The sequence below is a fragment of the Strix uralensis genome, chromosome 2 (genome assembly GCF_047716275.1).
Source record: "Strix uralensis isolate ZFMK-TIS-50842 chromosome 2, bStrUra1, whole genome shotgun sequence".
NCBI classification, from domain to species: Eukaryota; Metazoa; Chordata; class Aves; order Strigiformes; family Strigidae; genus Strix; species Strix uralensis.
In genome coordinates, this window is record NC_133973.1 from 8,574,477 (window position 1) to 8,590,345 (window position 15,869).

The 15,869-nt window shown below is 41.9% G+C and overlaps 2 protein-coding genes across 2 annotated transcripts in view; one reads left to right on the forward strand and one right to left on the reverse strand.

Moving 5' to 3' along the window:
• The window catches only part of LOC141937520 (rap1 GTPase-activating protein 1-like), a 65,396-nt gene extending 50,489 nt beyond the window's left edge, over window positions 1-14,907 (forward strand). The window contains exon 24 of the mRNA XM_074855340.1: window positions 9,148-14,907. The gene's annotated coding sequence lies outside the window, so the exon portion shown is untranslated. The remainder of the gene's footprint in view (window positions 1-9,147) is intronic.
• GSTK1 (glutathione S-transferase kappa 1) lies at window positions 8-8,448 on the reverse strand. Its single transcript, XM_074855538.1, has 8 exons — window positions 8,235-8,448; window positions 6,964-7,045; window positions 6,050-6,178; window positions 5,618-5,718; window positions 5,174-5,209; window positions 2,252-2,368; window positions 1,631-1,724; window positions 8-385 (listed from the first exon to the last, which is right to left on the reverse strand). Exons 1-8 carry the CDS (start codon window positions 8,298-8,300, stop codon window positions 336-338), a joined length of 675 nt encoding a protein of 224 aa, XP_074711639.1. The 5' UTR covers window positions 8,301-8,448; the 3' UTR covers window positions 8-335.
• Window positions 14,908-15,869: the final 962 nt, after the last annotated feature.

Below are 15,869 nucleotides of genomic sequence, written 5' to 3' on the forward strand. Positions count from 1 at the left end.
CCAGAGATCACAGTCCCGTAACAATTTAATCCTCATGCTTTTAGGGGAAGAGAAAGAGAACTAATCAGGGAAGAATGATTAATCTGCAAGAAGTTAAATATTTAATGTTAATCATTAATCTGTTGAAAGAAAAGAAGCACACTGGTATTGGTAAAGACCTCACCAGACTGGTACTACTGGCAAGCCTCAAAATTCTTTGTAATTAGAGATGAGACTGAGCTGTAAAATTAGCTGTTGAGGGTGAGAAAGCCATAAAATGGGATACATTCAGATAATCACTCAAGATTGACCATGTACATATATATTTTCAGTCTTATATATTTCCCCAGGACTTTTCACATCTTGGGGCTTGGAACTGATGGAACTGGACCCAGCCACTTTTCACCTGCAAGACAAACCAGCACAAAAGAGAAAGTTAAAATGTAATACATATAAGTGATTGGCCAGTCACATTTCTTCAGTAGGATGACTGTTCCTACTCTTCTTTTGAAGGGCAACTACTGATGATGGAATACAGATTTATATCTTGTTTGGCATGCTTCAGCCAGCTCCATAAATCTTTCACTGTCTAGTCACAACTGAAGCTCTACAGAATTATTTTCCTCTGTCGCAGATGAGAGATTCTGCAGGTCTGGGGCACTCCACATGAAGGTGAAGCCAATTCTTTTTAGGACTCCTTTTTTGAGGGGCTGCGGGTAAGGAAAAGGGGTGGAAGGCTGTGGAGTCAGAGAAACAAAAGGACAGTCTGTTGGGAGTTGGGACTAGAAACCAGAACGTAACATTCCAATTTCCTAATTGGAATCAATTAATGACTATGGTAGTGGATGTTTGGTATTCGTCTTCCTCACTCTCATTTTCATCAAGAATATTTTTATAGAATCAGAAACCCAATCAGAACTCAAAAAAAATCCCTTCTATTTAAGCCTAGATTAATTTTAATTTACACTAAGATTTTCTGCTGGCATTTTTCAGGAAATGCATCAGACCTAATTATGTGCATATTGATCTTGAGATCAATAGTCAAATGCCCTCTAACTCATGTAAAAGTGACGGAGTTTTACTAGTTATCACAACCTATTCTGATTCTCTTTAAAAATTTAAAGTTTGTATTCTATTAATAGGAAAAGGAAAAGAAGGATGGTCAGTATGTGGGTATCTGTTAAAAAGTTGTGTAGTTAGGCAATTACAAGTTATGGATTGGGGAGCTGTGATAATGTGCTTTTTATTAAGGAAGAACAGATATAAAATGAAAATGTTGAACCTACAAAAAAAGCAGTATCAGCCATAGTCTTAATCTTAGTCAAGACCTAATGCCCAGTACCAAAAGGTTAAATATGGACATTTTGAAAACTGAAGAGTTTTAGTAGTAAGTTGAGAATGGAATATGGAGCACAAAGCCCTGGAACATACTGAGAGGGGATGTAACTCAAGTTATTTCTTGTTTGGAAAAGGACTACATCTTTGGTCACTCTAACTGTTCTGAGATATGTTCCGGTGAGCAGTTTCATCCCGTGAGAAGAATACCCAACATATTTAATATTTGAAAGACCTTAAGAGTGTTTTATTTAGCTGTATGACATATTTCATTAAAAGAGGGTGAAAGCATGAAACCAAAAGTGATGTTACTCACCTATAAAGCTGCCTAGCAGCTCTAAACGATCAGAGCCAAAAAAGAGATGAGGTTCCCCCTTAAAATGTGCCACAACAGCAGGTATCCCAAATGCCTATTGAGACCATGGAGATGAAAGAGAATGTTACAATGAGAGAAGTTTTTGCAGCCACACGATCAATCTTCAGGAATAAAAAGCAGTAACTTAAGACTTTTTTCCTCCCCTTCTTTTCACCTTCTTCATTCTTAAAGATGAGTCTAATGGAGCCATGAGAACAGTAGGGGACTCTCCAGAGCCTCTGTGCCCATTTTGAGGGAGCAAAAAAAGCAACCTGATAAATCCAGAGTTTTATGTCAAGTAGCAATAAATGGTATCTCTTAGCACTGGTCCTGTAGCTCCCCATCCTTGCTGTCCAGCTGGAATGAGGTGAATGGGTCAACCTTGGCTTCCCAGAGACAATGAGATAAAACTACCAGCAACAGTGGTACAGCTTTCACATGTTCAAAAAGCAAAGACCACCTAAGAGAGATGGTCTATACAGTGCTTTCTAATCATCACCTTCATTGTTCCTTGCTTCCCAGTATTGTTAATAGGGAAGGAATGCATAGCTGTGATACCAAATAGCATTGGAAGCATCTCACCCCGTATTTTATTGCCTCCTCTGTTGTCTCTTTCAGTCGGTTCTTCACTGCAGGGGTTGAAATCATTTCTACTAGCTTCTGGGTGAGCTCTGATGATAGCCCAGCCTGTCTGGCAACCTGAGAAAAGATGATATAATTAAGAGTACTCTACTAAATACTCTTAATTCCTAGTATGGTCTAATTAATTTAATTGTCAGTATTACCACCCAAGGTTTACTACCAAAAAAATTACAAAATACCCATGAAGCACGTGCACCACTGACTTGCTGTAATCCCAACCCATTCATCATTTATCAACTCTCAGATACAAAGTAGAAGGGATATTTTAAACTTCCAAGCCCCAAATACGAACTTTTTTTTTCAGGAGTTCCTAAACAGAAAAAAAAAAAAAAAAAAAAGAAAATAGGTGAATACTAAGTTTAACCTCTGATCCAATAAATTATCAGATAACTTACCAAAAAAAAAAAATTTGTTGTCCTGCAAAAGAAAATCTTACTGTACAAGACTGCCAAGACAAAACCAGTTTGTATGACAAAGGTGGCCACACAGGATCTGTAAGTGATACTGCATGAAAGAGACTATAATTCACAGAGGTTAACCAGTTGCTAGTGTTATTGCTGGATCTTTTAGCCTCCTCTGTGCCTTGGCCACACAAGAGTGAAATAGTGGCCAAAGGTAAAGGTCCAATGTTTACTGGGTAACATCAAAGTTGCAAGTACCTAGTTAATAAAGTATTTCACAAGAAGTGGTAGCTTCCATGCCATCTACCTGAATGACATGCCCTTTTTTTTCCTTTAAAAAAAATTTTAAAATGCTTACAGTATTGCACCTGGACCAGTAATCCTGCACATGCAAGTGTTAATGATTTTTTATTTCTTTCTCTCAATCACTTTTTCATTTAGCTTCCACATTTTCTTGTACATTCTCTACTTCCACATCAGGGAGATTAGAGCTCTTTTTGACTCTGCTTGAACAGGAGATAAACAAGTGTAGCACTGGAGTAGAACAAAATGCTGTGTATGCTTGGTAGCCACAGTGTTCAGACTGCAATATTTACACAGACGTAGCATCTGGTCCTCACCATTCTAGGGCAGAAGGGGTATTTAAGTGCACTGGAGCAGGATTCAAAGACTATACATTGCTTCTATAGTAATTTATGTGAAGGTACTGCTGACTGAAAAAGTAAAAAAATACTAAGAAACTGTATCAAGTAAACAACATTCCATTTTTCTAATTGATGTGTAAAACAAATTCACCTAATTAAGACTCAGATGAAAGGGTTGGGACCCCTCACCCACCCTTGGACGGTGTATCTCCGGAAGAGAGGAAAGTCTAATACTTGCTGCAGGCGTGACTAAAGACAGACACAAGCAAACAAGGAGAGGCCTACCTCTGCCTTGCCGAACAGACCGCCAGACAGGGACTAAATTACACAGAGCAGGCTTTATCAGTATGAACTTTGTTCCTCTGATGTTCTACATGTCCTTGCTTTATCTTTATTTACGTAACAATGGATTCAGAGACTACGTGATGACTTTCTGTATCTATTTATGTACTGGGTCTGGCTGGGATGGAGTTAATTTTCTTCACAGCAGCTCCTGTGGTTCTGTGTTTAAATCTGTGACCAAAACAATGCTGATGACACACCAATGTTTTAATTATTGTTGAATGGTGTTTGCACAGTGTCAAGACCTTCTGTTTCTCACTCTCCTCGCCCACCCCCTCCCCAGTGAGAATAGATTGGAGGTACACAAGATGTTGGGAGAGGACACAATGAGGCAGATGACCCCAACTAACCAAAGAGATATTCCAGGCCATATAACATCATGCTCAGCAGTAAGAACTGAGGAGGGGGTTTAGGGAGGTTAGCCACCTTTGGCTTGGGAACTGGCTGGGCATCAGTCTACCTGTGGGAGGTGGTGAGGGATTGCCTTTGCATCACTTGTTTGTTTTGTTTTCTTTCTCTCTTCTTCCACTTTCCTTTGCTTATTAGCAATCTTATCTCAGCCTACAAGTTTTCCCACTTTTTTTTTTTCTTCCCCTGTCCCACTGGGCTGTGGGGGGAAGCGAGAAAGTGCCTGTGTGGTGCTTAGCTGCCTACCAGGGCTAATGTACCACAGTTTAATTATATCCTTCAAGTCTTGCCTCTTGAAAAGGCAAAATGCAAACCTTTGCTGAAGTTCTGGTAAAAAAGGTACACAAAGATGAAGCCGAAGTGCAAGGACTAGGCTAGGTTTCAAATACTCAAGACATCCCTAGGTTTCAAATAGGGATGTTGGATAGGAGAGAGTAGTCACGGACAATTCCTGTCTTTTCTTCATATTCCAAGAACTTAAAAAATAAAATAATGTAGAAATGAGAGCCCTTAAAGAGGATCTCATGGTGTGCTAACTTACATGCCATTACAGCTTTTACTGCAATAAACAAAATCTAAACAATACACCAAAAGAGTACAATTTCTAAGCATGTAAAAGGGCAATACAGTACTGAACTTAATAGTAAAGCCTGGCTCCATCACTCCAAGGAAAGTCAACTTCCCCGAAGTGTTCCATTTCACCTGAAGATTTCATATAGCAGCAAAACCTCAATGCATTCTGGAGACTGTTCATACTTTTACTACTGTTAATAAACCAGTATTAACAGATAATTCATTGTCCATCCTGGGTATCTTGCCACATGAATTAACAAAAAAGGAGCTTCTGGTTCTGAATGTCATTCAAAGCATGACAAAAAAAAAAAAAAAAAAAAAATCATTCCAAACAGAGCTGCTAGGGAAATTAAATCCTCTTTTTTCTAGCTGAAATTTTTCAAAACTCCAAGTGATCATTTGACTAAGCTGTCTTCATGTCTATTACTGATCCAAGCCATCAATAAGAGTCTGTATCAGAAACGCAGAAGCACCAACATAAAGGAGACACTTACAGCCAATATGTTCTCCGGCTGACTGATATCTTCATGCTGGTAAAAGAATAAAATAAGTAATTCAGAACTTTAGAACAAAAGCTCAGCTTTGGACTTGAAAGCAAGTTTTCTAAGAAAATAGAAATAAAACCAAATCTAGTTCTAGAGAATTCTCATCTCCTCAGAAAAATTTTTAAGTCACCTAACCTAGGAATGTATTAAGTGCTTTCTGATATTAACTACTGATCCACTCAGCCCACAGGCCTCACCATACATACCTAAAAGAAGGCAAATTAAGCTAGTTCTTTCCTTGTAATGGCTCCTGAACCACTATGACCTTAAGTTTCCTGCTATGACTTTTCATTAAAAGACATTTCCTTTCTATTGCTCAAATTCCACATTTGAACAAAGTGGGACAGGAAGGGTGACAGAAAAAAGATGAAGTTAGCTTCATAAAATACTGACCTGTGACCAAAAACGTATCCAGAACTCCCTAGATAAGGGTTCCAAGTATTGTGGTTGTGTCATCTCAATGGCTGTGAGAAAGCGCATGGCCCCAAGAGTGCCTGGAATTAGTGGGGAGACAGAGAACACACTGAAACAAGGCACAGGATCAGGAACAGACACAGTCTGCACAAGTGCTATTTAAGAACAGTGTGATCTTCTCTGTAACAGTCCCCAGACAGTAAAGCTCATGTTGATTCACAATATCTTCCATGCTAGTATCATTCACAACAGTATTTCTTCAGAAATTCCTTTTGTGGTTAAAAATGCACAGACTTACTTGCTCACAGATACAGGAGGAGGCTGTGGACAGGGAATTCATCTTCACCTTTACCAGTGAATTTGAACCAGAAGTGCTAGAGTTGAAAGGTACCAGCTAAATCTCTTACTTACTTGTACCAAGGATACGTTGGAAGACATTTTCTGAAATTTGTACAGGCACTTGATAGTATTTTGCCATCCTTTTTATATCCTTCAGCAGGTATTCTGCACGCTTTGGCAACATTGCTGGGGGTTTGTTACCTTTCAGGAAAAAGTTGTGTTGATATTTTCAAGGACAAAACAAAACTGGACAAATTAGACCTCATGCATACATGTGCCTAAGGAAGAGTATAATTTCCTATTGGCTTACTGAAACATACACAGCTTTTCCAAAGATAATGCTAGGATTTAAACATGATTTGTTTTTGCACAGATCAACCCTTTAAGTTAGCAGAATAATTTTTAAACAAAGGTACAAATGTCCTAGCAGGACTTTATATTGATTCAGACAGATGACTTTTAAGCTAAACAACTACTAATGCACAGATAAAAAAAATGTAGAGACTTGTTAATCTCATGGTTTATAAATCTCAGTGAATAATCTGTTCTAATAAGGCCACAAGTACTATTTTATGGCATACTTGGTTCATTCATGCATATTACAAACTGCAAGTGTTCCACAAATTAATTTTGGTTTGAACTCAACAGAAAACTTTTAGGAAAACATTCCATATCAAATTATTATTATAATCCTATAATAATTATTGTTATCCTATAATAATTTGCTGTGGAGTGCCAAAGAACTGATGAACTCTGGCATAGACTCTATGTCCCACAAACAGTGGCTGTGTAGTTGCAACAGTATGAAATTCCTTGTGGCTAATTTCCCAGTCACTACTGAGCTCCACAGTCCTATAGTTTATTTGTTATTGATGCCAAAAGTTTAAAGCTGGCTCTGTGGGCTCTGCACTCACCAAGACCTCGCCCACTAGTGGCCTACTACAGAAGTTATTTCCCTGCAGAGCTCATCTTCCCATATTGCCTACCAGTTGCTTGCATTATGCCACCAAGGAAAGCTGGACGAAAGCACAGGTCAATATTCCAGATGTGCTGGTACCGGCAGAGCACCTGCAACATAAAAGAAGTAGCAATGTATTAAGAGTCAGAGGAGGTGTCTATAGAGCTGTGTGCAGCTAGGCAGTAAGTTAAGGCATTAAACAGACACTGCAGATAAATAATTTTCTATTATACTAGTAATAGTCCTAAAAGCCTTTTCTGGATGCTGCCTGAGAACTTTTATCTCAGAAAAACTGAAAGGACCACATCTGTATTATGACTATGTTGTCCAAAAAGCAGATTTGTCACCCTGTGTGCAGTAGGTCAATAATCACACACTCAGGAGAGACATAGCTTATTTATTTTAGGGTTGCACAAGCCTAGGTGCTTGGCAGCTTCCCACAAATCAAGCACACCAATGGGACTTTCCGTGCTATATTTATACACAAAACTTGTAGTTAGTAATTTTCCAAGTCCATCCTCTCTATGATGATTGGTAATTTACATACAATTATAATACTGCTGAGACAATACTTATACCACTACGCATGCTCAGGGGAAGGGTCTTCACCTGGCCAAGGGTCTTCTTGACCTATAGGCATGAGTTTTAGTGTTAGAATGAGGGCAGTTCAGCTAAGGATTCACGGACCTTGAGTTTGCTTTCCAAGTTGGCAATATACCCTCTGCAAAGTCTAATGCCTCTAGGATGTCCTTGATCAAATAAGGCTATCTACTTCTGATTAAGGATGCCTTTGGCTTTAACCTATACAAAGAATATCTTTCTTGACATAAGCATAATATTGCTGCATTGTTCTAAAAGTTTAACCTTCAACAACCATCCATGTCTAAGCAGGGAAAAGATCAAGCTCATGAGTGGACACTTGCATTGGTTAAACATCAAAACTACCCCTAAAGCAAAATGTTCAGGAAGAACACCCAAATACACAGGCCATGCTGCCATTAGGACGAGACACGCTTCCTTAGTGTCCCCGGTTTTCAACCCGTGAGGAAGAAACCGACATACCCCTCACAGGTGAGATAAAAGTAAAACCTAAACAAAAGGTGTGCAAGGCGCTGCCTGCAGCAAGGCGGGAAGGCGCCGCAGGTCGGCCGGAGGAGCTGCCCTTCAGCCACCTCCTGAAGGTGAGGCCGCGGCGGGAGCGACCGCCCGGGCCCGCCGCCTCAGAGAGGCCGCCCCGGGCCGCCGCAGAACCACGGGACAACAGCGGGGCGCCCCGGCAACACCCTCCCTCCGCCTCACCTCGAACCCCAGCCAGGAGTACGGGGACACCACATCGTAAAAGAGCTCCACCAGCGTCCGCGCCATCCCCGCTCCGTCCCGTCCCGTCCCGTCCGGCCGCCGCTACCCAGCGCTCCCAGCGGCAGAGGTACCTCCCTCCCTCGGCAGGCGCGGGAGGGAGGCGGGTAGGCCGCCCTCCCGCCCCGGTAGGCCGCAGGCCCCGGTCGGTCTTTCGGGCTCCTCTTTGTCTTTCCGCCTGTTTCTCTTCTTGCGGTCTCTCCTTTGAAGCCCGGCTTGGGAGGAAGAGGAGGGGTGGGGGCGGGAGCCGGGGCTTGGGAGGCAGTCGGGGCCCTTCTCCATGGCGAGGCAGGAGCAGAGGAGGCTCCTGAGGGGGGAACCCGGGCGCTGACTCAGCAGGGCAGGCCAGCATGTTTTCCCGGGAGCACGGCGTCCCTGCCGGAGCCTGCAGAGGGTAGGTAAAGTTAAAAAAATTAAAAAATTCCCCCCGAAAACTAATCAGTTGTGGTGACAAATTGAAATTGTTGTTAGCCAGAAAAATCATGCAGTTATAAACCATTCTGTCTAAATACACTGACATTATTTTAAAGATTTTTTATAATGCTACAATCTAAAGCAAACAATAACTGTTTTTCCTTTTTTGTATTATCCTTTTTTTTTTTTTTTTTGTATTATGTTACACACATCAGTCAAACAATCTGTAAGTCTGTGTCCTTTCTTTTTATTTAAAAGTCTTGTCAAGTATATTGCAGTATCCCACTGAAGCACATGGTGGCAAAATACTATCTTGCTACTTCCCATCTCCTTTTTGATATACTCAGTAAGTTTGTTTCACTCTTATATGCACATGGTCAACAGCACAAAGACAGCTCTTCCAAAAGCACGCAGCCCATGTTAATTCCATTTCTTTCCTCAGGTGAGTCCTTGACGTCAGAGACAATCACAATCTGACCTAAGAGAACTGAATTTCATCTTTCATGCTGTCTGATCTGGAAGTGCAGTATGCCTCCCTGCTACCTTCTTCAACCATCATTTGCTCTTTGAAGTAACTCAGGTACATCGACAGGCCCAGGTCTTTACTTCCTCCCTTATATAGAATATTGAATATGCTGGGCTAAATTCAACTCTTGGACAGGCATCTCCCACTGGGTTTTGTAGGCTTCCAAGCACTCAGAAGCTCTGAAAAAGAGCCTGTTCCTCTTCAGAAGTTAAAATATGAATGTGTCTAGCTTCAGACAATAGATTTTAAGTGTTGAGATTATAACAGTTTCCAGCATAGAAGTATGGTTGTTTACAAACTTTTATGTGTTAGAAGAATAGATGTTCATTATAGTAGATCTATTTGTCTTTATATTTAACATGTTTCATCTATGAAACTGTATCGATTGATCATTATATAACTACCCTTGGAAAGGAAATGTGCTGTTTCACATGTAGCTCTGAAATGACATTGTAAGGATGGGCCAACATTATTAACAGCTATAATCAATACATACTTTCTAAATTATTTTGAGTGCTTTTAGGAATTTTACACACTTGACTTTTTCTACTCAATTCTTCATTCACTGGTACTATAAACAATCAAGAGTTCAGTTTTCCCTTGGAGAAGCCAAACTGGCTCAGAATTACTGCTTACATATTATATGTATTTATATAAAGAGAGATAGTAGGGAAAATTAAAGGAATTTTGAAATCACATAGGATTTTATATGTAGTAATCTGAAGTATAAATATCCTATTAATTTACTGTTGTTGCAGGAGTCTGGTCCTTAATAAACTTAACAAAACAGTTCTGACATTCAGCCTTTATGATCTATAGAGTCTGAATGGGCATTGGAGCCAGACACTCACGAACTTCTTGTAGAATGTTATTAAGGAAGACATCAGTAAATATTTGAAAGAAAGAAGTCAAATCATTTGAGATCTCAAATTTGGCTCATGAGCCTTAATAAAGGTGCAGTGGTGTTATAAGGTATGGAGAAACCATGGCCATCTGCATCTGGAATGACTTGAGGAACAGTTCTTAAAGAATTAATGTTGGACATGTGTTGAAACACTTCAGATGGAGAAATCTTCCAAAAAGTTTACAAAATCACTGTTCAGTCAAGATACAAAAGAATTGCTCAGTGAAAACAAAGTCATAGCAAAATACTATCTGCACCAAAAAAAAAAAAATCTTTTGTATTAGTGTTTGTTTATAGTAAAGGAGAATCCTGCTTTAAACTATCTTAAACTGAAGTGTGAGTTGAGGGCATTATAGAGCAAGCACATGAAATGAGCAGTGGCACACTGCCAGACTCGGAGAATGTCAGCCAAGACTTCTAAAGGGTTTTAAAAATTAAATAACTCAATAACCACCAGGGATGTGCAACCTCTCACTTAGCATCACTTGATTTCAGGAGGATGGAAGGTTGCTGGTGTGATACTGACTTGTAAAAAGCTTTCAGGAAAAACTATGAAACTACCAGTAAGTCTGAATAAATACAGCTATATGAGGTACTCAAAATGTACAGTTCTCAGGGAAAAGGAAGTCAAGGACGTTAAAGGAAATGCATAATGCTAGATCCAGTAGCTCAAGAGAGGCAACACTGTTGCAGCTTCATGTCCTCTTCAGGTACAACCAGTGGTGAGGCTGAACATATATTCCCGATAGGCACACATATGTACATATATGTATGTACCACAAATATACATACATACACAGCTGGCCACACAGATCACAGAGACGCTCAGAGAGCTCACATGACCACAGCACCAGTGGCCTCATTCTGCTACCCTCTTTGGCTGAGCAAAATGGAAGTCCACTAATGAGGGTATATAAGGTGGCTTCCTGCAGCAGCTGGGCTCAGACACTCGGTCTCCCCAGTTGCTGGTGCCTGTAGCCCTGGAGGCTACAGCCCCACTTCAGTTGCTGGTACGGACTGTCATGGACACACACACGTGCACACACACAAACACACGGAGCTGGCCAGGACTTCCCATGTCCCACTAGCTGACCTCCCTGTGGTCTTGCCCTTAGAGACACGCAGGCACTCTCACACCTGGAGCCGGCCCTTCCAGACCTACTCAGTGCCCCAGCTCTCAGGTTGCCTCACCTACTCACTAGGCTGGTCTGGCTGGATCTTCACTAGTGATGACACACTCGTGTGCACACCTGCACTCTCTCCAGTTGCTGGCACTGCGGGCATACAGGCCCCTGAGACCTGCGGTCTGACTCCGCTTGCTGCACTCAGACCCATGTACACACATGTGCACACAGAGTAGAGAGCCCTCACCCAGCAGAGTTAGAAATTACTTTAATAAGAAGAGAGGCGCAGGGCATGGCCAGACAAGTATACTGATCAGCAAACAATTTACATGCATCTGGCCCTTTTATCCCCTTACAGTCTATTTTCCCACATTTGTTCTTCCTCCAGTTACCTAAACTCTTCCCTTTTCCCACCTTTGGTTCCTCCCCTGACCATCCCACAAGAAGCCCTGTGCAGTCCCAAAATGCTCTTCCCCTGCACCCTGTCATGTGTCACAGTCCTGTAGGCAGCAACCCCCTTTCGTCCTAAATGTGATCTGGAATACACTCCTGGTGAGTCATTTTGCTGTGATCTTGATTTTCAATGAAGCAGCTTTCTGAAATTAAAGTAACTTTAACTCAGAGATGAAAAATCTGAACTGCCAACAGTAGTTTGTGACTTCTCACTAAAATCTTTCTTAACACCTGAGTACTGAGCAGTGAACCAATCATTGAGACAGGATTTGGGGAAGAGCTGGGAAACTTCAGTGTGAGGTCTTTACCAAGCATATTGGTAGACATGGTGGCAAAAAAGAATTAATGAACAACTGAATAAAAAAATTTCTTTGGAAGAATTGGTAGGGCTTCTATAGAGGAGAAGCACGTGTGCGCGCACACACACACACACACCCCAGCTAACATGACCAGCTACACAGACTGCAACAGGCAGAGTGCTGCCTGCAACAACACTCACATACAATGCTACTAGAACTAAAAAAAATATGATAGTCCAGTCCTGTTGCTCTGTGGCTGACTGGGGTTTACTAGTGATGACACACCCCTTCATCCTCTAGATTAATGAGCACATGCACATTTGCGGATACTTTGAATATCAGCATGGGTCCCTAGCCCCTCTCATGTTCATGCCCTGATCCTGATCCTTCTTGCGCAGTATATGGGTCTTTTACTTGCCACCTAGTCCAGCTCAATACTCACTGGCAAACAGGCATGCACTTACACACTTGTCTCACTCATGGATCCCTTGATTATCAGCAAAGGCTCTCAGCTTGGCCCATGGACTGTACTTAAGCTCCCTCAGCCACCTCACGCTCAGACTTGAGTCTTTCCAGGTTTTCCTCCTCCTAATCTGGTAGTACAGCTTGATGTTACTAGGTTATCTGATAAAAAACCTAATCTGCACTCCACAGAGGAGCAGAGAAAGACAGTGGTGGGTGGGGGAGCCCAAGTAATGCTGCTTCCAGTCCTATCATAGGAGCATGTTACAGGCCCACCTCTGCAAGCCCAGAGGCACTCAGAGACACAACGGCATGTGAGAACCCAGATTCCACTTCTCCCAGAGATGGAACACACTGTCCTGGGCTCCTCCCAGGGCTGTCCCAGGACAGACATCAGCCCCAAAGTCTAGGGATAAAACCCATCAAGTCAGCAGGAGCAGGACTGTTGGGGGCGGGGTCTGGGGTGCAGGGGATGATAATTTTGGGTTTACACTAGGGGTGTTTATGGGAGGAACCAAAGACAGGGAAAGGAATGAATCTGGGTGATTTTGGGAGGAGTAAGCATGGGAAAATAGAGGTATAAGGGGATAAAATGGGCCAGTCATATGTAAACATGACTTGGCTAGCACAGGGACAGTAAGCTCTGTGTGTGCATGCCTGTGTGTCTCAAAGGGCAAGAGCACAGGAGTTTGCTACCAGAGGGGACCAGGGGAGTCCTGGCCAACTGCTAGAAAGTTGTGAGTGTATGTATGTGTGTGTGTCCGTGAGTTAAGAGGTCTGTAACAGCAACTGGAGCGAGGCTGTGGCCTCAGGGGCTTCTGTGACCAAGTGCCAGCAACTGAAGAGGCTGGGATCCGGTAGCCACCTACTAGTTAGACTGAGTGTCTTAGCCCAGCTATGGTGGGGAATCCAGGTTGTACCTAGTGGATCTTCATCCAGATCAGCCAGAGCAGGTTTAGGATGAGGCTGTTGATTCTGTGTGAGTGCTAGGTGTGTCTGACTGTGTTGATCTGTGTTGTATATGTGTGTTTGTGTGTGTGCCTAATGGGAATATGTTCTCAGTCTCACTACTGGTTGTACCTGGAGTCATAGAGTGGTGGCAGCCTTGCTTCTCTTGAGCTACCAGATTCACCCCATCCCTACCAGAAGATTTCTAGCAAATTACACATGTGCATCTGTTGTCCCAAAACCAGGGTTGTTCAGCAGTGTGCAAAGAGCCAATTAACACACAGAATCAAGATATGTATTATAGTTCTGCACAGAAGAGGGTGCTATGCATCCAAAGTGGCCAGCACACTGAGTTACACACACCAGATTTGTTTGATTCTGAACACAAAAACACGCCTCTATACATAACTATTGGTTAGTATTTTATCACAGTATCATCTATTGGCTAGTTTTATTCCTTGCTTTCATTTAAAGTCACAGTATCTACCTATTAATGTACGCATGCTCAAAGGGTGAGGGGCTTCATGAAGAGACGGGTAACTTAATCTCCAGAGGTGTGGTTTTCATATTATAATGACCTAAGTTCACCTAAAGGACACAAAAATAGGGACTTTCCACAGCATGGTTTCAGATCATCATTCTGTTGGTCATAAATCTTAAAAATATAGTAGTCCTATCCTAGAACTAGACAACCATACATTTGTTTATAGCAATATTGGTCCTGCTTATGAAACAAAACTTAGATTCTGAGCTGCAGATCGTATGAGAAACATTACTTTTTTGTCTTTTGCTAAATTTTTGCTTTTATATCCTTTTACAACAAACCCATGCCCATCAGGTTAGGGGAGAATACAAATAGAGAGGTCCCTCCAGTTGCTGGCATCCCCATTACATGTGCCCTATGACCCATGGTCTCTCCCATTGCTGATGCTGAGACCCACCACAAAGTTGGTTGCTGGCACCACAAAGACACAGGCTGTTATCACCCATGATCTAACTCTAGTTGCTGGTATTTGATTCAGTTAGTCTGGTGTCTCCAGTTGCTGTCACCTAGACCTTTTGTCCTGTTTTGGGCTAGGATAGAGTTAATTTTCTTCCCAGTAGCTGTTTTAGTGCTGTGGTTTGGATTTAGAATGAGAATAATACTGATAACACACTGATTTAGTTGTTGCTAAGCAGTGGTCAAGGACTCTTCAGTTTCTCATACTGCCCTGCTGGCAAGGAGGCCTGGGGGCACAAGAAGCTGTGAGGGGACACAGCAAGACAGCTGACCCAAACTGGCCAAAGGGATATTCCACACCATGTGACGTCATGCTCCGTAGATAAACTAGGGGGAAAGCAGTCTGGGGACTGCTGCTCAGGAACTGGCTGGGCATCGGTCAGTGGGTGATAAGCAATTGCATTATGTATCACTTGTTTTGTATATTTTAATTATTTTTTTTCCATTGTTTTCCTTTTTTGTCCTATTAAACTGTCTTTATCTCAACCCATGAATTTGACTTTTTTTTTCCAGTTCTCTTCCCCATCTCACTGTGTGTGGGTTTAGTGAGCGAACAGCTGTATGGTATTCAACTGCCTGCCGGGTTAAAACATGACACCTTTGAACAGTCTCACGTAGGATAGCGGGTGAAATTAAAGAGAAAGATATTTAATAAATATTAGTAAAATAAGACAGTAATCAGGCACAGGGCTCATTCAGACAAGTGTTCTGACCAGCAGTTGCTTACACACAAATGGACCATTTTATTCTTTCCCACAACTTTGTTCCTCCCTGATTCCCCTTTTTCCCTGCCTTTGACTCTTTCCCTAAATATTCCCTAGTAAGTTTTGCATAGTCCCCCAGACCTCCACAAATATCCATAATACTCATGTTCTCTTGTTTCCCCCTTCTTATCAGTTACAAAGTCCTAGTCGACTCTCTTCAAAGCTAATCCTATAGATTCTTGATGGCCCATCAACTAATGGTTGAAGAATTTTAGTCTTGTCTCTCTTACCATTTCCTAGTCATGTTTGTGACTCTGTATGCCTAAGAGCAAGTTTAATATGGATTAAAACATAGTTCCTTCTGCTCTTGTGAATGACCCTTGCATCTTTGGCACTCCAGGGTGGGGTGGTGCTGGTCTCTGAATGCTATTTCAACTCTCTTCCCCTGCAGTGACCCCTTTTAAGTGCTGTTATTTTTAGCACTTAAATTATCTGGAAGGAAGGAGTGTTGATGAGTGGGATGTCATGCAGTGTGACACATAAACTGTAACCTGACCCATCCTGTGTTTCCATATTTTAGTTGTTCTTCAGGGGGAAAATCTTTAAAGTTCCCTAGGAGGATCAGGCTCTTTAGAAATTGTGTATTTTCCCTTAGGTCAGGATCTTTGTCCAAGCATCCTCAGAAACACAGGCCTCTGTGCTGCTAAAATAATACTGGCTGACCTTGGGTTGTCCTGTGCAGCC

Excerpts from the sequence above, each read along its gene's own strand:
- GSTK1 (XM_074855538.1), bottom strand. The coding sequence starts at position 8,300 with ATGGCGCGGACGCTGGTGGAGCTCTTTTACGATGTGGTGTCCCCGTAC. Across the intron at positions 7,046-8,234 it reads ACTCCTGGCTGGGGTTCGAG|GTGCTCTGCCGGTACCAGCA; the intron begins GTGAGGCGGAGG and ends TTTATGTTGCAG. Across the intron at positions 5,719-6,049 it reads CCAACGTATCCTTGGTACAA|GCACTCTTGGGGCCATGCGC; the intron begins GTAAGTAAGAGA and ends CACTAATTCCAG.